Below are 25,496 nucleotides of genomic sequence, written 5' to 3' on the forward strand. Positions count from 1 at the left end.
ATGATTAAACACCAGAGGGAAGCTGTGCTGACTGCCGATGTTGTGTCTGCAGGGTGATAGTTTAAAAGCTTTTTTTCCCCAAAGGATAAACTGGTACGTGAAATCCTATCCTGGCGAATCCGGTGCCAATGCTGGGTGCCTGCAAGATCGGCCCGCTATACAAACACACTTCACAAACTGAATGCCACGGACGTGGAGTCATCCACACTGCTGGGGTGGGCACAGTTGGCACGGCGTGGCATCCATCTATTTGTTTATGTGAACATTCCACCGTTATAATGGATTTCCGCAACAGCCAATTGAGTCCAAAGGGTGGGCTCGTCAGCGTCCCTTGATGGTCACCTGTAAAAGGGCAGTCACCCCTGGAGTACAGCCCCAGCCCACTGGCACCCAGAACGGTGTTTCATGTGAAGATGAAACGCACATTCCCGAATTTCTTTCTAGAATGACTATATAACACAGGCTCTGGAAACCTAGCACTAACGTATAATACACAATCTATATTGAACTCCTGCATATTACATTATCCAGAAACTATACAGTGGATCGTGCCTGCGCTTGACACCCTGGGTTGTGCATCCTATATTCCAATAGGATCAAAAGAGCTTCCACCGCATGTGTGATCCGCTGCATGTGTGTGTGGCAAATATTGCAGATCACACACTGCGATACAATGCTCACGGTCTGCAGTACGGCTGTGTAGGAGTCTAGAAGCCACGCGCCTCCTATATATGGAACACTCACAAACTGAAGGACTCATATGCTCTCAATGGTTTCACCGCGCGCCAGTGCCACACCAACTGTCAAAGTTTTTGTTTTTTTTAACTCAAATACACAAATAGCACAATATCTCGTGACAAATCTGGACCATCATAACATCACCACAATACACAACATCTTTGCAAAAAGCCTGCAGGAAGGCTCGGTGAGCTGAGCGCTCCCTGCTGACAAATGCGGTGTTCTGAAGATCAAGAGTTCGAATCCGGGAAGGCAGACTCAGCCTTTCAACTTTAAATGTATTGCAATACAGAATAGTGACATCTTTCATTTACAGTGCTTAGAAATGGCACTAGTGCTGCTTGTAGCGCCCTATAAAGCGTTGGCTAGGGCGTCCGACCTCGAATCTGGGGAACTGGGTTCGAGTCTTGGCAATGACGCAGAACATCCTGTGATTCTGGGCAAATCACTTAATCTCCCAGAGACAAAAATGAATGTGTCCTCATGTAATGCAACTGGTGCTATGTAAAGCGCTCTGAAACCCGATTCGGGTCAAGTTGCGCTATATAAAACTATGTACAAAAAATATATCTGAACGTAACACAATAACAGGTAACACATCCAACCAAAAGGTAGCAGCACAAACAGGCAAGAGATGCAGTGTGTGTGTGGACATGTATACGGGAGATCAGGTTGTGTGATCTTGGGCCTTTAACGATTGTGAGCGCTTAGAATTAGACTAAATGCTTGGTTGCCGTTTGTCCAAAACTGGATATTTACAATTACAATATATAATGGGTACCTTCATGCCCACTGACAGTTTTGTGACTGAGAACCCTGGTGTCAGGCCCTGTGTTTTTGAAACAGTAATGGTCTGTGTTTGAAATGGACAGCATTTGAATAGGTGCGCCAATTTAAAGCACTACTGTGGGTACATCCAATAATGCCCAGGTCTAACAAATGAACACAAAAAGAAAAGAAATGTGAGGGAAGGAGATACAGAGAGTTCTTCTCAATTCACCACCAGCACTGCCGTAGTGACCAAAGCAGAGAAGATGGAGGCGTAAGCCGCGGGCAGCTGCAAAAACATAAAAACACGCTACTATTGCGTGTCGGATCACAAGGTTATTTTTTTTTATACGTGAAAAATGCATTTTCATTTACTTGAAGTGCCAGCTAAGAAGTATGGATTACATGAAATGGAGAGTCATGGTTGATCAATTAAACACACATTTGTCAACGTTACTCATTTAAAAAAGCGCCCCTTTGGAATGAGGTTTGAGGTATTTAATCCTTACGAAAACATTTTACTGTCAGTTTCCAAAAGTAAAGAATAAAATCCTCCCCTTTCAGAACCTTATCTGCAGCCTCGCACAGAGGCCTTTAATTCTAGTTTTTAGCTTGGCACAGCATGCGGCGGGAAGGGTGCTTGAAAGCAAGGACTGGAGGCGCTGGACACGGGCCTGCGCACCCCCTCCCCGTGAGTGCATTCTTCTGGGGTTGACGTGGGGTCTCACAGAGTGTTTTTCTAACGTGCGCCCGAGGGTTTCTTGACACAGTATAACAGATGTTTATTACACCTCAAACGTATTCATTTGATCAGCCTCAGGAGGACAATGGGGTCACACACAGTCCCAGTGTCCGCTGAGCCGATCAACCAGTTCGGCTGGGGAGGCTTCTCCGGATACATGCAAACAATATATATATATATATATTTTCTACTTTATCTCGCTTTGCTCAAGTTGTGGTGAAATAAATGGGGTGCCGAGTAGAAAGCTGCGGCGCTTGGCTATACGACCCATCCTTGGGAGGGCCTTGGGGGTGAAGAGAGCCTTTTGCATTACCTTTCCCTGGAACGGGGGGGGGGGGGGGCATGCCTCGGCCTGGTGGGCACACACCTCCCCCATCTGTCATCCTGCCTCCCAGGGCCTCAGCAGCCAGGCCTCTTCACGGGACTTCAAGCTAATCCTGCGGCTCCTGCTTGTGACAGGTCATTGTTAAACACCCCTTCCCATTTCCACCCACTCCCCATTTACATGAAGGTGTGACTGCAAGGAAGCCCTCCCCCTCTCAACGCTGCCAGCAGCAGCTCTTGCGAGCCATGTATGCTGTTTTCTGAGGTTTGGAAGAGTTGCCAACTTGACACCATGCCTTGAGACATCGGCTTTCATGTCATAAATCAGTGCATTCTGGGACTTGTAGTATTCCGTTACTTCACTAAAAGCAGCTGGTCAAAGTGATCTGTTAACAGTGATTTGTGAAATGAGAGTACACGACTGACTTTGGTTGCACATCCTGCGTGGGCCTTTGCTAAGTTTCTGGGGCTTGCAAGTGTGTTATGCGGGTACTCAAACACACATGGAAAGTACGGATCGCTTGTGACCTTCCGTGTCTAGTGTGTGTAATGGCGGGGGTGTCCCTGGCGCTCATAAGAGCTCACTTTATCAGATCGCAGACTCGACAGGTGAACACCGCTGAGAAGGGCACAGGCTAGGGCGAACCACACAAACACGAGACCTGGACCCAAATCTCTACTTCCCCATCATACTGACCAAACTGTGTGCTCTTGGGCACCTCATCCCCGTTTCTCGTGTCAATTATCTGCCAAAGTCAGCAGCTCTTAGAAACAGAACAGAACACACACACACACCGAGCAAAGAAGTGTCACATTTCCATTTATTAAGTGAAGGGGCAATAACTCCCGCCCTCACATCCTTGCATCTAGCGAGTGAGGAAACTCAGCGACGCGTTTATTCACTCTAGAGACTGGGTGTCGCTGATTTCAATTCTGGCAAAGCAAACTCCGGGTTTCAGTCTCCTGGGACCGCTTTCATTTAGTTGCGATTTTCCTGTGAACGCGCCTGCGGATTAAACGAACTGCAGATTACTCCCCCAAAAAGCTTTTAATAGCTCTAAAATTATTGTTTTACGTCATTTGGTAATGCCGGTGTTATAAACTTAAAGAAGACACGGAAAACAGCACTAAATACATAGTATGACAGACAACTACCTCTGCCCTCCCCCCGCGCATCCCAAGCGGTAAACATAGCATTTCAAGCGACTTTTACACTCCATTCCGCTCCCTATATCGATTGCTTCCAGTCTACGGTTTTACGTAGCATTCGCTGCTGTGGTTTCTGTTCATGCAGACCAATGTTCATATCGCACTGACGGAGGCTGCTACCCCAACTCGCTCTTTAGTGTCCCTGGTTCCTTTCAGTAATGTCCACTCCTTCCTTGTCTTCCCCCTAAGCCATTAGCAGCCAATTGATGTTTACTAAGGGGCTTAGTGTGCCGCGGCGCGGACGGCACTGGAAGATAGCGGGGCTGAGGGTGGAGCGCAGCCACCGGGATCCTCGGGAGGAGACGGCTGTTGGTCTGTGATGCGCACAGGGCAGCCGAGCATGGAGCAGGCTGCACCTGGGAGCTGTGCACAGGATTCCCGAGCCCGGCGCCGCCGCAATGCACTCGGAGCTTCGCGTGATTGCTCAAAAATGGCGGATGGAAGCTTCGAAACTTTTTCGGATCCGGGGGCGTGTTCCTGCTGTTCTAAAAGGGCGTGGCTAAAAAGTGGAAAGAACACCACGGAAAACGCCCCGAATCTGAAAAAGACGGAGCCTATTTGGAGGGACGGCTCTCTCGTCCAATGGCTGGCCTCCGTTTAGGAAGCCAGCCAATGGAGGAGAGGCAAAAAGAGAGGCGGGCTAAATAGCCACTCTAGAAAACATTAAATCTTCCGACTTCCGGTTCTGCCTCCGGCAGACCGGTAGTCCTCGACCTAAAAAGGTTAAAAATCACTCAATAACACTCTTGCAGCCCGTGAGTTGCCACCGATCACCGCACTCTGCACACAAATCATCAACGTAATACACGCTGCGCGCTCGCGCCAGCGTGGAATTTAAATCAATTTGCAGAGGAGAGCTAGAGCGCTGACCCAAAAGGAGGCGGGCCCGCTCGCACGGACGGGCGCCGCAACTCCAATATAGTTATGAACGGGAGAAAGTGTTGAGCAGCAAACAGTATATAAAAAGGTTAAAAATCACTTAAAATAACTCAATAACACTCTCGCAGCCGTGAGTTGCCACCGATCACCGCACTCTGCACACAAGGGGGGCTTGGGGGGGGAAGGCGACCGCAGGGAGTCCCCACCCCCGGGCAGTTTGGGAGGGGGCGTGTGGAGGGAGGGGTTTGCGGGCCCTGCGCGGTTTTTGAACTTGGGCTTGCTAGTAGGGAAAAGATAGCCCAAATGCAGCCCAATTAGAGCCCAAAAGTAGCGGAATGTTTACCAGGTATAAATACCTTGGGAGCCCGCCCCCGGCCACCATTTTAGGTTTGGTGACCTGGTGGCCGGGAGCGAGGATAGTGTCGTGTTTTTTGTTTGATTGCTAGAGGATTGTCAGTTAGGGTGTATTGTCTGCCGTTATTGCCAGTTGTCAATTTTGATGGCGTCGCAAGATTACCGGGTTCTTGAGGCCCTCCGGTTGCTGTCCGAAGCAGGCCGCATGGATTTGGTCGTGGGTGAGGTGGCGGGGCCGTCGCGCCCTACGCGTCAGGCCTCGGCCGGAGTGGCGGCTGCGGTGGCGGCGTGCTCGTCTCCGAAGCGAGTGAAGCAATTGACGGTGAGTGAGCGGGGCCGCCCGCGTCTGCGGAAGGCGGCCCCCGCTCGTGTCGCTTCGCCATGTGGGCTGGGTGCGGTGGGGGGTGTGTCGGCGGGTGGGGCGGGCCTATCTGTGGTGCCGGCGAGCGTTTCTCTCTCCCCCGTGGTGGGAGCTAAGCGCGGGGGTGGGCGAGGGCTGAAACGACGCGCGTCGTCTGCGCCGAAGGGCGAGGTGTTGAGCGCGAGGGAGGGGGGACGCGCGCGGAGTGCTGAGGGGGCGGAGGTTTTGTTCCCTGTCCCGTTTGAGGAGCGTGGGGGTGTACCTGAGGCGGAGTTAGCGGGGGGGGAAGGGGGACAGGGCTGGGAGGTTGGTAGAAGGACGAGGTGCTATGAGGCAGGGGTGAGGTTGTCAAGGGAGCCAGCGTCGGGAGGGCTGGGGTTGGTGCAGTCGCATGAGTTGTGCGGGTCGGGGAGGGTGCAACAGGCGAGTGGGGTGGCAGGGCCTGAGAGCCCCTTGTTGTTTTCTCCGGCTTCTTCGGCGGGGGGCGCGGGTTTCTCGGTGGGGGCGAGCTCGCTGGGGGAGGGGGAATGGGCACAGGTGGAGGGGTGGTGTTCGGCGCAGGACTTGAGGTGGCAGGGGGAGCAAGGGATTTTGGAGCGGGGGAGTTTAGAGCAGCTGGAGGTCCAGGGAGGGGCGGGCTGGCAGGCCGTGGGTGAGGAGTTTGTTGGGGGGGCTGGGGGCGGGGAATGTGGGGAAGAAGGTTGGTTTGTTGGGGTCGGGGAGACAATTGGGGGGGGTGTGGCGAGCGAGGGCCTGGATATTTTTCCCTCCTGGGCAGAAGGCGTACGGGGTCTGGGTGGGGAGGGAGCGGGGGGGTGGTCAAGTGCCCGGGGGTCGGTCGCGGGAGGTGGCAGCGGGTCGAGGGCGGTGTATGGGGCGAGCGGTCGTGCCCGTTCTAGGCCGGTTAGGTCGCTGTCTATGGGGAGAGGTGATGGCGAGGTTGCGGCGTCGGCGCTGGGGCACGCGGGACTGGAATGGAGTGAGGATGAAGAGGAGAGGGTGGCGCCGCAGAGTGTGGGAGTGGGGCGAGTGAGTGCGTCGGTTAGGGGGGTGTCGAGTGCGGGTTTTTTGGGTGGTTTTGGATCACGGGCAGCTAGTGTTTTTATTGCTCCTGGCACACCAGTCCAAACTTTTTCTTTCCAGGATAGGTCAAGTAGCAGAGCAGCAGACTCGGTAGGGCGAGGTACGGCCCATTATCGCCGAGGAGAAGGGAGGATGAGGCCTTGCGCGGCACATTCCATACCGGCGGGGGATCCCGTCGCGGCCAGCTCACGAAGGTCCGGCGCGGCCTCGCTGGCCCCAGCGTCACGCCGGTCAAGGTGGTCGGAATTTTCTGAGAGGATGGACGGTTGTGTTAGGCGGTGTGGAGGGGAGGACCGGCGTGTACAGTCGGCTCCCCCGCAGGATGGTTTTAAGGCCGTGGAGGCCGGCAGTGCTCATTCAGGGTCCGGTAAGGCCCGTGTAGTGGATTTTGCTCCTGAGGAGTTGTTGGTGGATGAGCCCATACTCCTGGATTATGAGGAGGACAGCCCCGAGGAAGGGGAGATTCGGGGCTCCGAGGGGGGGGGAATTTCTCATGTTTCTCATAGTCTGTTGCAGGTTCCGGGTGTGGCACCCATCGCACAGTCTTTGGTGGTGAAACCTACAGGAGAGCACGGCCCGTCAGCGAGGGCGCATCCTCCCAGAGATTCTTCGGCGAGGGGTATGAGGCGGTCGGAGTCGGTCCGCACACCCTCGTTAGAGCCAGGTGAGAGCGCAAAACCACAGGCCAAACCTATTATGGTGTCTGTGGGGTCTGGGGAGGACGGGGGTGGGGGTCTGTCCGAGGGGAGATTATATAGAGGCAAGTATGTGAAGGACACGGGGGTTGGTACGGGGACGGAGGGAGCATTGTCGGGGGCCAAGGTGGAGAGTGGGTCTAAGGCGGAGGCAGGCGATGGTAAGGAAAAGCCGCAGAGCAAGGAACTAAAGATTAAGAAGCTCCCCTATATGGGGGTGACTAAGCCCCTGGGTGCGCATTTAATGCTGGCGACCAAAGAGCGTATTTGGAAGGGTGAATATGTTGAGATTCTGAAACTGTTACACAGGGAGGTGAGGTCTAAGGAGGGTTCTAAAGAGGAAGAGTACGAGTTGGCCAAGCGCCCTAAGGTGCCGCTGACGATCGAGAACTGGACGGCGGCCTTCTTAATTTATGCTAGTGTTTACTGCGAAAAGTTTCCTGAGCGCTGCGTTGCCATATTTAAGTATATGGACGTTATTCGGAAGGCTCAACTCACTGGTACGGGTTATGCTTGGGCCCAGTATGACGAGGAATTTCGAGCACGTATGGCTTGGGATGATGAAGCGAAATGGGGCGAGTTGGATAATGACCTGTGGCAACATACTATGGGGGCCGCGCCAGGGGGTAAGACGATTTTTACGGCTAGTGGACTGCCGTTAGTGTACCGGCCCTTTCAGGGAAAGCCCACCCGGGGTGGGGTGGGAGGCTCAGCCGCATCACAGTCTGGGGTCGGGGCTTGTTGGGATTTCAACAAGGGCCTGTGCACGCGAGAGTATTGTAAATACAAACACGAGTGTTCTAAGTGCGGCAAGCGGCACTCCCTCGTCAACTGCTGGGGAGTTAGGCCATCAGGAGGGCAGCAGGCAGGTGCAGGGTTGCCGGGCAGCGCGCAGCAGTCACAGGGTGGGCGAGGGGGTAGGGGCACACAAGGTCCTGGGCCAAAGGGCTCCTACACCAATTAAATTGGCTCGACTACAGGCTGCCCTGGATGGCTATGGGGATTTGGTGGCAAAGCGAACTCTTTTGGATGGTTTCAGGTGGGGTTTTCATTTGGGGTACCACGGGCCCCGGCAGAGAAGGTGGGCGGATAATTTGAAATCCGCAGCACAGCACAAGCTGGTGGTGAGAGAAAAATTGCGTAAGGAAGTGCATGAAGGGAGGATGGCAGGCCCGTTTGGAGAATGGCCAGTTCCTAATTTGATCATTTCCCCTATTGGTGTGGTGCCCAAGAAGGAGGAGGGGCAGTTTCGGCTGATTCAGCATTTGTCATGGCCTGAAGGGTCGTCAGTCAATGATTTTATCGACGAAGACGCTGCTTCGGTGTCATACTCCTCAGTTGACGTCGCTATGTCACTGGTGGTGGCCGCGGGCGCAGCTGCAGGGATGGCAAAGTGCGATATTAAGTCGGCTTTCCGGCTGCTCCCGGTTCATCCGGATGACTGGCCTTTGTTGGGCATACAATTTGAGGGTGAATGGTATGTGGATAAGGCGCTACCCATGGGTTGCTCGGTGTCATGTGCTCTTTTCGAGCTCTTCAGCACTTTTTTGCAGTGGTTTTTCACGCACCGCACTGGTCACAGCTGGGTCACACATTATCTGGATGATTTCTTTTTTGTGGGCTCTCCGGGCTCTTCGGAGTGCCGGCGTGCGCTGGAGTCGTTTCAGGAGCTTATGGAGGAGTTGGGGGTGCCTTTAGCTCCGGAGAAAACAATGGGGCCGGATACTGTCATTTCCTGGGCATTGAACTTGACTCAGTTGCCATGCAGGCTCGGCTGCCCGCGGATAAGAAATCTAAAATGTTGGTTTTGCTGGACGAGATGTTGGCTCGACCGAAGGTGACGGTGAAGGAAATACAGGTGTTGCTAGGCCATCTGAATTTTGCTTGTAGGGTGGTTCGGACGGGGCGGACTTTCTGTCGGCGCCTGGGCCGGGCCTTAGCAGGCCGGCATTTGCCTCATCATCATGTGCGCCTGTCGGCTGGGGTGAAGGAGGATTTGCGGATGTGGTCCTTTTTCTTGCACTCATTTAACGGGGTGCCTTTGGCCAGGGACGAGGATGTACAGTGGGATGTGCAGCTGTTTTCAGATGCAGCAGGCAGTGAAGGTTTTGGCATCTACTGGCAGGGGCATTGGTGTGCAGAGCAGTGGCCTCAGGAGTGGAAGAATGGTGGGCGGAGCATTGCCTTTTTGGAACTCTTCCCACTTTTGGTGGCGTTGACCATTTGGGGCAAAGAGCTGGAACACAAGAGGGTGCTTTTCCGTGTGGACAACATGGCGGTGGTGCAAATAGTCAATAGACAATCGGCCAGGGATGAGCAGATTCTGAAATTACTGAGGGTGTTTGTGTTGGGCTGTTTGCGCTATGACATTTCATTCAGGGCTTTGCACGTGCCGGGCGTGGACAATGACATCGCGGATGCTTTGTCTCGTTCACAGTGGGAGAGATTCCATGGGCTGGCCAAAGAGGCGGACAGGACACCGACCCCGATGCCGGAGCACCTCTGGTCGGTCGGCAACGCAGGGTGTTTCAACTGGTGGTAGGTTCTTTGTCAGTTTCCACGCGTACGGCGTACACATTGGCATGGAAGGAATTTTTGGCGTCAGGTGCTAGTAGGAGGGTAGAGCCGGGGCGCAGTTCGGAGGATGTGGTTCATTTTATCCTTGACCTCATTGAGAAGGGTCTGTCGCGGGTCACTATAGCAGGGAAGTTGGCTGGGGTTGCTTTCATGGGGAAGCTTTTTTGGGGTTATGCCCCGTCTGCTGGGGAAATAGGTCGCAGGATGCTTGAAGGGTGGGCGAGAGAACGGGGCGGTACTGGGGTGTCCCGTTTGCCGATTTCTTGGCAGACGCTGGCTCGTTTGCTGGCTGTGTTGCCTGCAGTTTGCATTGACGATTTTGAAGTTGCATTGTTTTCTACCCTTATGGTTTTCATGTTTTTCGGAGCTTTCAGGGTTTCGGAGCTCCTGGGGACCAAGTTGAAGCGGGGTCTTTGTTGGCAGGATGTTTTCATATCGGACACTGGCGTACATGTTTGGTTGGCCAGTTCCAAAACGGATCAGAAGGGGGTTGGAAAAGGGGTCTGGTTGGAGGCAGGATCTCCCAGTTGCACGTGTCCGCTGCGCTGGGCCAGGCAGTGGAGGTCGCTCTCGGGGGGGGACGGGGGCCATTTAGTTTTTCAACACATAGACGGGGCGCGCGTCTCTGACTATCAGCTGCGCATGGTACTGCGTAAGGGGTTGCAGCGGTTGGGGTTGGATGGCGCTCAGTTTGGGACACATTCTTTCAGGATTGGGGCAGCGACTGAGGCGCATAACCGGGGTTGGTCGCAGGGCGATATAATGCGCTTGGGGCGTTGGTCCTCTTCCTGCTTTCACAAATATGTACGAGAGGATCCTCCTTCGGCGCCTGCGTCTACTGCTTTGGTGTGAGTCTCATATTTGTTTTTCATTTCAGGTTCGGTGGCAGGGCCACACACGAGGGAGTTGACGGTGTGGATTGTGGGGCATTCCTTCGTCAAGTGGGCGCACGTTCAGGCGTGCAAAAGTTATTTTGGGGAAAGTTTGGGTTTCAATGGCAGCCTTTTTCGAGTGGTATGGAAGGGTAAGGGGGGGATGCTTTGGAGGGAGCTGATCCCCTGTCTGAATAAAGCCATGGTGCAGGGTCAATGCCCGGATATTCTCTTAATTCACTTGGGGGAGAATGATCTTTGTAGTGTGAAAGGGGTGGTATTGTTGCGAGCCATGAAAAGAGACCTGGCGTTGTTGAAAGAGCAGTGGTCGGGTTGTCATGTTCTCTGGACGGAATTGGTCCCGCGGAGGGTATGGAGGGGGGCTTTGAAGCCCAGGGCGGTTGATAGGTCTCGGAGGAAAGTGAATTTGGAGATTTCCCGGTTCTGTCGAGATTTGGGCTTTGGGAGAGTCACCCATAAGGATATCCGCTTTGAGGCAGTAGAGTTTTTTCGGGGGGATGGGGTCCATCTGTCGAGGTTGGGCATGGATCTTTATTTGTTGGAGCTCAGGGAGGTCTTGTCTCGGTGCTTGAGGGGGCAGAATCAGGCTCGGGGTGTTTAAAGCCTTTTTTGTTGGGGGGCAGAAAGGAGGAGGGTAGTTGCACCGCCCCCCTCTTTCTGGGTGGCGGGGGTTATGGTGAATTCTGGTCAGTTTTACCGGAAGTTGGTGGAGTTATTGGGGTTGAGTTGGGGTTATCGACAGGAAAAGGTTAGTTTGGTAAATTTAGTTCGGTTACACAGTTTGGGGGCCGATAGCTGAAAAGGGGCAGGCAGGGGAGTTTTGGTTAACAGAAGGTTTGGATTTAGAGATTGTTGGGGGGTTATACAGGAGTGTAATGCTTTATAATGTTTTATAATGTTTTTATATTGTTGTAATGTTGTAATGTACGGGCGGGGGCGGGCTCGAAGGTATTTAGGGGAGGGGGCGGGGGGCGGGGCTAGGCATGTTATATTTAGTGAGGCCTAGTTTTGGAAGGCGTTTCGGCCAAGGATTTTAATTTGTAATGTGCACCTGTTTCCAATAAAGCGGCCTTTTACACACAATAACCTTGTCAGTGGCCTGCTTCCCCCCTCCACCCCTCCCTCCCAAGGGGGGCTTGGGGGGGGAAGGCGACCGCAGGGAGTCCCCACCCCCGGGCAGTTTGGGAGGGGGCGTGTGGAGGGAGGGGTTTGCGGGCCCTGCGCGGTTTTTGAACTTGGGCTTGCTAGTAGGGAAAAGATAGCCCAAATGCAGCCCAATTAGAGCCCAAAAGTAGCGGAATGTTTACCAGGTATAAATACCTTGGGAGCCCGCCCCCGGCCACCATTTTAGGTTTGGTGACCTGGTGGCCGGGAGCGAGGATAGTGTCGTGTTTTTTGTTCCCTCCCTCCCCCCCTTCAAAAAACACGTTTTGGGGTTTTTTCTCCACTTTTTTCGTTTCGGGGTTTTGGGTTTTTTAGGTACGTTTTTCCTGTTTTTCCCCCTTTTTTGCGAAATTTTTCAGGCGTTTTGTGGGAACAGATGTGCAAGGGTTTCTGCTATGTTTGTACTTTGTCGCTTGGAGCAGGTGCTGTGCGGGGGTTATGGTGAATTCTGGTCAGTTTTACCGGAAGTTGGTGGAGTTATTGGGGTTGAGTTGGGGTTATCGACAGGAAAAGGTTAGTTTGGTAAATTTAGTTCGGTTACACAGTTTGGGGGCCGATAGCTGAAAAGGGGCAGGCAGGGGAGTTTTGGTTAACAGAAGGTTTGGATTTAGAGATTGTTGGGGGGTTATACAGGAGTGTAATGCTTTATAATGTTTTATAATGTTTTTATATTGTTGTAATGTTGTAATGTACGGGCGGGGGCGGGCTCGAAGGTATTTAGGGGAGGGGGCGGGGGGCGGGGCTAGGCATGTTATATTTAGTGAGGCCTAGTTTTGGAAGGCGTTTCGGCCAAGGATTTTAATTTGTAATGTGCACCTGTTTCCAATAAAGCGGCCTTTTACACACAATAACCTTGTCAGTGGCCTGCTTCCCCCCTCCACCCCTCCCTCCCAAATCATCAATGTAATACACGCTGCGCGCTCGCGCCAGCGTGGAATTTAAATCAATTTGCAGAGGAGAGCTAGAGCGCTGACCCAAAAGGAGGCGGGCCCGCTCGCACGGACGGGCGTCGCAACTCCAATATAGTTATGAACGGGAGAAAGTGTTGAGCAGCAAACAGTATATAAAAAGGTTAAAAATCACTCAATAACACTCTCGCAGCCGTGAGTTGCCACCGATCACCGCACTCTGCACACAAATCATCAATGTAACACATGGGTCTCAGGAGAGACTCCTGCATCCACCTATGAACTGCGGCTGGGGGCGCATGATAGTGTTAGGTCGGTGTCAGGTTTAGGAAATGGGGCACAGCAGAGTCCTCTGCTGCCACATGTGTGCTGGAATAAGGCTCCACAGTGATGAGTACAAGTCAATATCAGCTGTCACATGTCACACACCCTGGGTCAGTCTCAGCACATGGGGCCCAGCAGAAGCCTGATGCTTTTCAAGCAGTAGCACAATGAATGTTAGTTCAGTGAGAGGAAGGCACCAGGATTGCCAGGCGTGGGCCTGAGGCGTCTGCAGTAGCCTGTAAACCGCCATTGATGTACGTCTTATTTCTGCCTCTGAGCCCCCTTATATTCAATGCTTGCCTCTGTGTTCTTCGCAAATTATGCCGTCACATATTTTTAATATTGCATACTTTCTCCTTATTTCATTTGTAGAAATTTGCGCCATAACAATGTTTGATAAGTTGATAGTGTGTTTCTAGTTCAAGTGTTATATCCATGAAGTTAAATATTTTGAGAAAAGCACAGCAGTTTTAGGGGTACATGCAAGTGAATTGACAAGTTTTTATTCACACAATATATCATAGCTCAGAACCTTATTTTTTTCAAAATGGTAAAAATATTATATAAAACTTGTTTGAAACCTTCTCAAGAAGGGAGGAGCTTCAGAATTTCGCAAGGGGCATTTCTGACAAACAGTCTGCCATGGTCTAACTCCTTCCCTTGCTGTCTGCTTCTCTTGGGAACACCAGCAACACAGAGACAAAAGCTGTGTTTGCCTACAGGCAGGCAAGGGACTGGAAAAAACCTGAATATGATGAGCAGGTATGTGTCCCTGCCATTTAGAAGCCTCCTATTTTAGCAGGATTTTGATGCCCATTCTGGCAGTCACTGGCAGGCTCCGATAGTTTACCAACATGCATTATCTTAAGGTAAGTTGTGGGAGATGTGTCGGTAACTGCCTGTCTGTTTCTCTCTCTCAAGCTGGTAAGTTGGTACAAACCCGAGCTTGCCTGAGAGCTAAAGACTATCTACTGGGCAGAGGTTACGAGGTAACTTATAAAACGTATTACCAGGAGATGGCACAGTGATATTGTTAGAAGGTGTCCTGCTGCGTGAGGCTTAGGGCAGAACAGGTGAAAGGCCATAATGTGTACTCCCTCAGCATCTGTGTATTGCAGCAAGCTCTCAAAGCACCTTGTTGGAACATTAGGGCAAGCTGTGATGCTGGGTCGGGGAAGGCGGTCACATTGGGTTGTGGGGTTCGTATTACAATGCATTGTGTGGCAGGCACACTCTGGGGTATGACAGGAAGAGAGAAGTTCAAGAACACTCACAATCTGCCTGTTCTTTAATCTGTGCATGCATTCATTGACCCATCCACACATCTCTGCACTCACTCATCCACCCATTCAATATCCATGCACTAACCCGGTCACACATTTATCTGTACATATACTCACTCATCCTTTTCTTCCATTCTATTACTAATCAACTCACTCACCCATTAATCCATCCCTCCACTCATTCTTCCAGATGTCCATAGTCTCACTCATTGATATCACACACACACTTAAGAACTGTCTATTAAACAAGCCGCAGCTGTTGTCTTTAACAGTACTTCGATAATAACAAAATGCTTCCAGAGACTTACTGCCAGCATAGGCGTCAACCTTCAAATCAGAATTCTAGCCTTGCCTTAACCCTACGACAAATAAAAATCTTTACCCAAAGGCTCCAAATAGAATTTTTTTTAGGGACCCGCACTCAACCTGCACACAAAATATGACATGCCGCAAATGAACTCAGAAATTCCTGCTTTAATTTTGAGCTCAAGGTGGCATGCAGGTGGGAAAAAGAAGACTTTCCTTCCCTTCTGCAGTGCAGCCCCTAATCAGGACCACTAGGGACACCGCCTCCAAAAGTCTCGACACTCCCCACCAACTACAGCAGATGGAGCATAAGATGGGGGTCACCATAATATACCCAGCAGTCGCCTGCCATCCCTTGATCAGTTGCCCACGCACTGACATATTCCATTCCTAGGGTCCTCTAACAACTAAGTGCACACAGTCACAAGTCACAATTCTTTTTCTTGCTCGAATAGAGCAGGGGCTTAAAGACACGTAGCATTTCTTAAGCTGTGGTGTGGCTACACAGAAGTCCTTGCCCTCTGTAAAGATAAAAACGAATGTTTAGCAGCTTGAGCCCGCATCTAGGGGCCCTTCCTACATATGAACTTAGGGCTTCTTGAGCTCCAACTGGGGTCTTTACAGAGTTTGATGCCCAGGAGGAGAATAGGTTGGGCCTGCCTTTGCTCCGATAGTGCCATGGGCAGAGCCAGATGTCGCGCCTCTTTTTTGATTGTGTGTAAAATAAGGCCGTAGGGAGTACATTTGGTGTTCATAATCAAGTCGTTGGATGATGATATCAGAGCAGTGAGTGACCTCTCCACCCCACCCCAGCGCTCCTGAAACACACACAGCTCAGCCGCTTCACACTGATGCCAAGTTGTTGGTGAGGGGCAGGTTGGAAGTTTGTGGGGAAGCGGGTGCAAGGTAGATGGGAAGAGAAGGACAAGGATTAAATTCAGCTGCCAATGGAACATTGAAAAAAAACAACTGACTGAAAGAAGATTACATTGAATCCCTGTCTGCAGGCCCTTAATGGAGCGAGCTTGTGGCTCCCCTCTGAAGGTAAGGTGCCCTGGGCACGCGCCTTGCTCGACCATGCCAAAGACAGGCCCTGAGAATAGGCATCCTCCCAGAAATGAAGTGCTTGGTAAAAAGGATCACCTATGGTAGATGACCAGAGAACAGATTTAGCCTGTGAAGGCGTTTGAGTCTCCTGGACCACGGACTGGTGTCTTAGTCCAGGTCGCCGCTGTAGAGCATTGGAGTCCTTGCGGGGCTTCTGGAACTCTCCCCTGAGTATAGAGGCTATTGGTGGCTGCAGCACAGGCCTAGGGACAATGTTGCAGTTGTGCATGTACGCCTCGTGGAATTGCTAATGGACTTGTGTCTGTGCTTGAAACACTGAAGAGACACAGGAACCCTCTCTGAACTTAAAACTCTATTGTGGGTCAGTGGATCACCTCGGATTGGTGTCTGGCAATTTGGCCCAGAGGTCGTTCCCCAAGAAAACTCAAGACCTTTGCCTGGGCTCTGAGACAATGAGGGGTCTTCTCGAGACACGGGGCATGGAGAGGCACCTAGGCTCGATGACTGGTACCCAGGTCCAGGAACCATGCACCAGACACGCATGTGTCTCTTTAGAGCTCTAGCTACAGTATTCACAGGATTTTTACCCCAGAGAAGCATGGAAGTCCATATGGAACTTGGAAATGTATGACTCTGGTATGGATGGATACCGGCTTCAGTTTGCCATCTGGATCCCAGCAGCATGGGCACCATTCCATGGATCTCATGGAACTTGGTTGTTCCTTGGAATGCTCATCAGTCCAGGAATCACCTGGGCACCCTGTACCCACTCTTGTTGAAGCTCCTTTCCGCTGGGGACATACACTATAGTGTGAGAATGTTTGACCCCAAACCATGGTAATCATCCTTAAGGTGCCTGCTGTCTAAATGGAACTCCCACAGTCATGCCTGGCAGAAAGATCTGGGTCTTGCAGCTGGCGTACATGAGTGGGCTTTCTTGCAAGTGGCTGTGGTGGCAGAGGATTGCCACATCACTAAAAGTACTGAACTGTTTTATAGACCCAGCTGGCAGAAATTACTAATGAGCCCTCATTATACTTGCACATCAAACACACCATCTGGTCTTAACATACATTGCAAAGGAATCTCTGGTCAGTGGCCAAGTAGGGGCCGGCAAATTGTGAGTCTTGCCTTCACATAATTTTTCTTGCAAAAAGTAGGTTTTGCTGGAACTAATGTTTCTGCAAGAAAACCTTTATGTATGATTTTGATTTTGTATTTGTAAAAAATGCAAACGATATTTTATTGTTGTTAAAACGTTGCCATCTTTGGCGAAGATGGGGAAGTTTACTGTACACGCCCCTAATACATACATGAGACAGGGCAGGTGGGTGGCGTCAAGTGCTACATTACCGAGAAGGAACACCTTTGAAAGGGGAGGGGAAGCTTGAACATCTGAGTACATTCCTGCAGAGAAGGTTGCGTCAATGCTATCCTCCTGTATGATTGCTGTAACAACGGTCTGTCACCTACTATATTAAAAGCAGGATTCAGAACTGCCAGCTTCAGATAGGAAGAGGTCTGGTCAACATCAAGGGGGGGCTATCATTTCTTATTATTTGCATTAAATGAATGATCACTGCAGAGAAACTTAAAGAGCAAGGGCTAAATATCCCTTATTTAGTCCTTGGGAACATTCAGGCATGCTGGCGGAGTCAGTGAAGCCTGTACTGCTGCACATTGGTGCTACCGCAGGTTTTGTGGTTTTACTGACACCTGGAGGGCTTAGGTCTCCAGGGAGCTCAATAGGGCACCTTTATTGAGCGAAAAATAAAAACATGCACTAGAGGGGGTCTTTTTAGTTGAATTTCATCATGTGTGCGCGGTAAGTGGGTGATCCTGAACAGCAGTGACCCAGGCCCAGTCAATGTGCACCACACTCACGAATGCCTCCTGTTCTTCTTCTTCCAGGCTGTTGCTGTTGCAGCGAGAGATCTTGGCCGCGCCCAGGAATTTGCCAAAAGCCACAACATTCCCAAAGCCTACGGTTCCTATCAAGAGTTGGCCAAAGACCCGAATATTGGTGAGAACCACAGTGCCCTGGGGGGAAAGAGCAGCATCCAGGAGTGTGAGTGGGCGAGGTGCCTGGAGGAAGAGAGGCCTGGAACAGCAGGCAGAGAACATATGTGAACGGCCCACCGTGAAACAACAGCAGCACTATAGACCTAGCACAATACGGCAATCGCAAACCTGCGGGAGCATAGTGGGGCACAATGTGCTGTAGCCTAGAAAGGGCAGAAGAAGTAAATAGAGCTGGAGGATGGAAGGGCAGCTTCATTCTCAAAGCAAGAGTCCCACCTCCGCACACCTTAACCGGGGGTGGTAACTACCACTCCAGTCGACAAATGTAAACACCTTCGATTTCAATCTCCTAACATTCCCCCTTTGAAACAAGAAGAGACTATGGGGCTCTGGATTCTCTATTCTTGCCCCTTGTATTTGGAATTCTCTTCTCCCAGAGATCAGATTAACTTCCAACTACATGAGATTTCAGACAAGCCTATAATCAAGCTGATGTAAGATCATGTGCTGGCTTCTGTTACTTAGCGCCAAGAAGCCTTCCCGGCGAACCAGCGCTCTACAAAACCCCAATAACATAACATAACATTTGCCACATTACACCCATTAATGTAACACAAGCAGCCCATCTAGATTCACCCACTCAAACACACAAGTACACAACTCAGAGATGCACAAACAATCTGGACTTGACACATACCTCTTAGGACAGTCTAAATAGTTCAGACGTTATAAACCATGACAGACAAGCTCGGAAACCATTAAAGAATGCGCTTCCAGTATGGGCCGGCTGCCAGAGGACATCTCGGATCTGGAAAGCCACTTGTGTTTGAAATCACATGCTGGGCACAATCAGATCACAGAAACAAATGTACTATGGTGTGTCCTTAGTGTTAAAATCTTTCAACCTTGCTACAGTCTTTGGCAATTGAAGTATACCAAAAAATGGAGGACGATTGTCATGCACTTCTTGTCCTGCAGGTCTTTGTCCAGTGATGTGTTTCTTTATCTTTTTCGTGGAATCTCAAATTTTGAAGTTTTAATTTTCTTTAGATCTGTGGAAGTCAACCTTGAATGGGGGCTACTTTCCGCTGTTCTTCCAGATGCTCCATGCTGCAGACCTGCGAGTGTTTTTGCCATGGATTGCAATTGATAAATTGCAAATCACTTTATGTCTGCAATAAATGGAATTGTTTCTGAAATGAATAATTTTCTTCCAGCATTAAATCAAGTCATTTCTTTAAGAAATCGATTTGAGAAAGAACCAAACAGATGTGTTCATTGTTTAGTGTTGTGCGAGTGTTTCATGGAACGCCAGCTAAGGATTTTGGCCAAAAATGTGACTTTTTGGCACACATTTGTTTGCCCACTGTGAGGTTTGCAGTTTTTTTTTGTGTTCAAAATATTTTATTGAAATTTTATAATGAACATCAACAACATAGACATACAAAAATTATCAAATTCATTCCAATAGAAAAGAAATTGGTCATATTCTTATAAACTTAAAAGGAAGGGGGGGAGGGAAACATCTAATAACAAATTATTGAGTAAGCAATAAATAGAGCTACTATGACATATTAATTAGTATAAAAATCGTAAAAAGCAATACAATACATAAAAATACCCTTAAGATGCAAAATAGAGATCAACAGGACTCCAAAAAGAGTGATAGGAAATAGGATTATGATTAACCCCAGACAAAGATAATTGAGCACCTCGTCTTGTAAAGATAACCCAAGACCACCAAGCATGAACTGATAACTTAGAAACATCTTTCCAACAAAAGGTAATAGATTTTAACGCAGCAGAAATCAAAAAATCAAAAAGCTTACATTCCAAAGAACTTAGAGATTGGGATAATGTAACTGATTTGCAAATTAACATTTTATATGATAAGTCTTCATGTATATGCAACAAGTTCTTAATAAAATCCCAAACTTCTGTCCAGAATTTTGCAATTAAAGGGCAATCAAAAAGCATATGTCGTAACGAACCAGGATGCAATTTACAATGCCAACAAGTGTCAGATTGAAGGAGTTTAGCTTGGAATAAACGTTGTGGAGTCCATAAAGAATTAAATAATATATAGGAATTGGTTTGATAAAGTGAAACAGGTAACCAACCAGAAATACTTCTAATCCATATAATTTCCCATGAATCATTAGACAATGTAAGTGAAAGTTCATTATTCCAGAAGGATGCAATCATTGTTATGTTACTTCCTAACGTATTAGATAATTTTTTATATAAAATGGAAACACCATTAGCTTTCAGCGATATAGTTTGGATATACACGGATAGATCAGCTGTAACACTAGTCGGAATAGCTTGTGGAAAGGAATCTAAAATTGAGTTAATTAAATATTCATATTTAATACGATCAGATTGGGTTAAACCAAACCTTGTTTGTAGATCCTCAAACGATATAAAGGTATTGTTGGAATAAATGTCTTTAAGATAAAAAATACCCGCTTTGATCCATGAAGACCAAAATCTAATGTTCCTATTTAGTTTAATGATATTGCTATACCATAATGACATTTCAACAGTGTTATACATGGGGTATAGAAAAATAGAATCTAAATCATTAAAAACCAATTTAGTGGATTTGAGAACGATAGATTTATGAAAAACTGAGGAGGTGTTGGACATAGTTAACAGCGTTGGTAATGGGAACGGCCTCACCATAGATTTTTCAATTAGGAGCCAAGAGGGTGGATTATGTAAAGGGAAATGACTAAACCATATGGCACTTTGTTTTAAAATAAAAGCTTTATGATACAGAAAAAAATCTGGGATACCAAATCCAGCATTACATTTAGACATTTTTAATTTTTTATAACTAATGCGAGGTGATTTGTTATTCCAAAGAAATTTGGAGAGAAGTTTATCAATATCTTTATAAAATTTTAATGGGAACTGAGAGGGAATCATGGAAAGAGTATAAAATATTTTTGGAGCAATATTCATTTTAATAGATTCTAGTCTACCCCACCATGAAAGATGTAGCAAAGCCCATTTAGAAGTTTTATCTTTAATATAATCTAAGACAAACTTACAGTTTAAAGTCATTGTAGATTTTATAGATGAGGAAAATAAAATACCAAGATATTTTAATTTAGTCTTTTGCCAAACAATTTCATTCATAGGTATCATATCAGGAGTACAATAAATGTTTAAAGGGAAAAATTCAGTTTTATTAGTGTTTAATTTATAGCCAGACACCATAGAATATTTTGTTATAATCTCTAATAAAGAAGGAAATGAGGATAAAGGGTCACTAATACATAAAAGTACATCATCAGCATACGCTAAAGTTTTAATAACAATCTCATTAATAATAATTCCTTTAATGTTATCACATTTTCTTATAGATGTAAGAAAAGGTTCAATGCCAATTAAAAATAGTAGCGGGGAAAGGGGACATCCTTGTCTAGTACCTCTAAAAAGGGAAAATTGATTTGAAATTTGGCCATTAATAAATAGACGAGCAGTAGGAGCACAATATAGAGCTGAAATCATACGAATAAAATTATCTCCAAAGTTAAAAGATGATAAAGCATGGAATAAAAATTGCCAATGCAATTTATCAAAGGCTTTTTCAGCATCCAAAGCCATAATTCCTGAAGGAGTAGTTAACGTAAGACCTTGTTCAATAACATGTAATAACGTTCTTGTATTATTTGCAGAGTGTCTATTCTTCATAAAACCAGATTGATCCGAATGTATAATAGAATCTAGTACAGGGGATAATCGTGTGGCTAATATTTTGGCATATAATTTACAGTCTTGATTAATTAAAGAAATAGGGCGATAATTAGATACAAGGGTGGGGTCTTTATCAGGTTTGGGAAGAACGATAATTAAAGCTTCAGTAAAGGATCCTGAAGTAATTCCCGTAGAGCCAAACATTGTGAATAGTTGAAATAATAAGGGTAAAAGAAGGGATTGAAACTCTTTATAAAACTCCGCTGGGATACCATCAGGACCCGGAGATTTATTCTTTTTAAGAGATTTTATAGCGGTCAAAATTTCCTCCTTAGTAATTGGAGAGTCAAGCCCCATTTTATCTGATGGAGAAATTTTAGGTAAACCACATGAGGATAAAAAAGAATCAACTAAGGATTCATTATGAAATTCAGGTTTATCATATAACTTAGAGTAAAAATCCAAAAATTCATTCACAATATCTTTATGAGATAAAGCAATTTTACCATTGGATCCATGAATAGAAGTAATTTGAGTTTTATCCTTTTTGATACGTAAGTAATTCGCTAACAATCTTCCAGATCTGTTTGCATTAAAGCTAAATTTAGATTTGGCCTTAGAAATCTGAACACCAGCTCTATTACTAAGAATTGTATTGAATTCATATCGAAGCTTTTGCAACTTACTTCTATATTGAGGGTCATTAGACGAAATAAAAAGTCGTTCATATTCCGCTATTTGCTTTTCTAGTTTTTTAATATTTGCATTAAAGGTCTTATTTTCGTGAGCCATAATAGAAATAGTTACCCCTCTAATATAAGCTTTAAAAGCATCCCATCTATTAACCAAAGAAGTAGTACCTTCAGGGTTAAATTGAAAAAAATCATGAATGGCAGAGAGGAGCTTTGGTTTATTAAGTTCATTGAGAGCTATACCAGAATTCATTCTCCATCTAGGCTGGTTAGTAAAGGTTGGATTTAAATTTAGAATACAAGAAACCATTGCGTGGTCAGAGACATCAATGTTGCCAATCTTGGGGTTACTAACACAGTTGATCAGCTGTTTCGAAACTAATATATAATCGATCCTAGAATGAGAGTTATGTGGGTTAGAAAAAAAAGTAAAACATTTTTCTGTAGGAAAGTGTAACCGCCAAATATCAACTAACTTAGTGGTTTGAAGAAATAATTTAAAAGCAAAATAAACTCTAGGGGGGTGGAATTTAGTGCGAGATATTCTATCTAATAACGGATCAGATATGACATTAAAGTCACCTGCAACAATTAAAGGTACATTACCAATTTTAACCACCTCCGTTGAAAGAGTAGCCCAAAAAACAGGGTCATCTGCAGTAGGGCCATAAACATTTAATAAAAATAAGATAGAATCATGAACTTTAACCTTAACAATTAAATATCTCCCATCCGTATCTGTAATTTTGCTCAAAACTTGGCAATGAGCTTTTTTCGCACAAAATATAGCTACACCATTTTTCTTGCCAATAGCAGGAGAAGAAACAATATTATCAACCCATTTTTTCTTCATATAGTTTAAAATTTTATCATCTATATGAGTTTCTTGCAAAAAACAAAAATCAGCTTTGCAACTACCTAAATAATCCAAAATTTTTGTACGTTTCACAGGATGGCGTAAACCTTTAACATTCAGTGACACTACTTTAATATTAGCCATGACAAAATAAAAGGAGAAAAGGATTAGAAAGAGGAAGGTCAGAAAAAGACACAAATGTTAAGAAGAAAGTAGCTCCAAAACACACAAAAGGGAATGGAAGAAATAAAACATAGCAAAAAAGACAAACAAAACACATAAATATGAAGATTGGGACGCACACACGCTCTACAAGCATGGCCAGAAACCGCTGGAGCCCAAACTATTAGGAGTTATATAAATCTGTCAAAGAAGATCATACATGAAAGAATCAAGTGATAGGACCCTGAGTGTCCATAGTTTGCTGTACTTGTTGATCCAGAAATTGTCGTAGATCTTCAGGACGCTGAAAGGATTTTGAAAAATTATCTTTCCAAATGCGCATAGTTGAAGGGTCAAAAAGGCCATATTGGTATCCAAGGCTTCTCAATCTTGGGCGAAGATCAGTAAAACCCTTACGTATTGCAACAGTTTCCTTGGCAAAATCTTGATGAATAAAGATTTTATGACCATTGACCAACAATGAAGGAATTTCTCTAGCTGCTTTTCTGATCAGAACCAAATGATGGTGACGGAGAACTTTAAATATCATTTGTCTAGGCTTGCTATGTTGAGGATTGCGACGTGAAGGAATTCTATGAGCCTTATCGATTTCAAATTTTTCTGGAAATTTGACATTTAAAAGACCAGGAAGTAAGTTCTCTAAGTATAGTCGACAGTTAGATCCCTCAACTTCTTCTGGCAAATTAAATATGCGAAGATTGTATTGTCTATTGCGATTTTCCAAGTCTAGAAGTTGTGAGCACAGAGGTGATATTTTCGCCACAAGTGGAGTAAAAGCATCGACTTTAACTTTATTATCTTGTATTTTAATTGAGTTGTCTGAGATTTTCATCGACAAACTCGCCATTTCCTTTCGTACATTTTTTATTTCAGTCGCAATAGTTTCTGTACTAGCACGAAGAGCCTGAATTTCCTCCAAAATTAAAGAAAGCGAGGGTTCAGATGACTCCACCACCTTTGATTTTATTGGGGGCGGTGAACTCTGCTGTTTTCTTTTATTTTTGTTATCCATTTTTGAGAAAAGGTAATATAATTTGATTAAAAATGAGTAGATTATGAGTAAAAAACGAAAAGGAACAAAGCAATCCTTCAAAATACTGGTGCAGCAGCTAAACTGGACTAGGGGTGTGGCTAGGCCCAAGCCAGGCCCTTTCCTGAAGTATGCTCCGCCCCCCTGACAGACTAACCAGGCAGTCCTTCAAAGCAGAGCTCGGAGCAGGAACCAGGGAGCCAGAAACACGACTTCCCACGATGAAAACGAGCTGAAACCCCTTCACAATGCTGGTAAGCCTGTAATTAGCGCAGCGACCTCCTTTAGAGCGAAATTTTGACAGACTTTCGGCGTTTTATGTAAAAAAAACGGGCGAAAACGCGGAGGAGCTCACCGAGTGGCGGCCATCTTGATTCGCGCGCTCGCGCGTCTCCAGGTTTGCAGTTTTATATCCTCTGTGATCTCTCCTCATCTGCTCTTTTGTAGGATATGCAAAGTTTGTCACATCTCTAAAACCCTTGTGTATCATTACGTTTTCCTGGGATATGTGAATGGTCGCACAGTCTCCTCTTCTCAGCATCATGTATGTTTACTTCTCGGAAATGTGACGCTTGTTGTGGTCCCCTTTCAGGGCATTGTGTACATCTGCCTTTCCCTGAGATATTGATCTTTTGCTGCATCCTTTCTTCTGCAATCATGTCTAATTGCACCTCCTTGGTATATGCGACGTGTGCATTGTCTGCTGTCCTCAGCCTCCTTTTTACGTTTGCTCTTTCCTGGGATGTTTGATATCTGCATTGCCTTCTATCCTCCGACATGTTCTATTGTTTACTTTTCTTTGGGCCATCTGATGCTTGTTTTGTATCCTCCTCCAACATTGAGTATGTTGGCCTGTCCATGTTGTTTGTGATATTTCCTGTGTGTCTTCTCATCAGTTGTCCTGGATATTTATTAGGTTTGCTGTTTCTTGGACATGGCATGCTCTTTATGCATGCTATGTTGCGCAACTAAGCTGCCGCCATTTTTGTTCAGGAATGTTCTGCCTGTAAGATATAATACCACCTCCGTGTCTCCTCTTTTCAGGCATTGGCCATTTAGGTGTACTTTCCTTCTTGGCCATTCAGTTCGTTGCCATGGAACACAAGATGGTTTTAGTCCTCTTCTTACACTTTGTATATTGGGTACTAGATCGTTTTCTTACATCCTCTTCAGCTAATGCGTAGTTAGCCCTTCCCAGAGGAATTCATGATACTTGTGCCATCTCCTCTCATTGGCTGCTGCATAACTGCTTTTAGCATGGGTAGGTCCCCTGCTTGATCTTGCAAGTATGCACTCCTGCCCTCTTTTACCCAAGATTGAGTCTGTGGCAGG

At 46.9% G+C, this 25,496-nt stretch overlaps 2 protein-coding genes across 2 annotated transcripts in view; both read left to right on the plus strand.

The window, feature by feature from the left end:
• Positions 1 to 25,496, plus strand: part of DHDH (dihydrodiol dehydrogenase) — a 98,280-nt gene that overhangs the window by 26,261 nt on the left and 46,523 nt on the right. Inside the window, exon 2 of the mRNA XM_085616304.1 lies at positions 17,588 to 17,699. Coding sequence (XP_085472430.1) covers positions 17,588 to 17,699 — 112 coding nt within the window. The remainder of the gene's footprint in view (positions 1 to 17,587; positions 17,700 to 25,496) is intronic.
• Positions 6,252 to 12,406, plus strand: LOC146809451 (uncharacterized). The gene is made up of 2 exons (XM_085614343.1): positions 6,252 to 7,122; positions 10,608 to 12,406. Exons 1-2 carry the CDS (start codon positions 6,294 to 6,296, stop codon positions 11,222 to 11,224), a joined length of 1,446 nt encoding a protein of 481 aa, XP_085470469.1. The 5' UTR covers positions 6,252 to 6,293; the 3' UTR covers positions 11,225 to 12,406.

The sequence above is a fragment of the Triturus cristatus genome, chromosome 7 (genome assembly GCF_964204655.1).
Source record: "Triturus cristatus chromosome 7, aTriCri1.1, whole genome shotgun sequence".
In the NCBI taxonomy this organism is placed as follows: domain Eukaryota; kingdom Metazoa; phylum Chordata; class Amphibia; order Caudata; family Salamandridae; genus Triturus; species Triturus cristatus.

Bases quoted from the DNA above. Each gene is read 5' to 3' on its own strand.
- LOC146809451 (XM_085614343.1), top strand. From the start codon at position 6,294: ATGGGGAGAGGTGATGGCGAGGTTGCGGCGTCGGCGCTGGGGCACGCG. The intron at 7,123-10,607 runs GTGAGAGCGCAA...TTTTCATTTCAG, and splicing joins CACACCCTCGTTAGAGCCAG to GTTCGGTGGCAGGGCCACAC.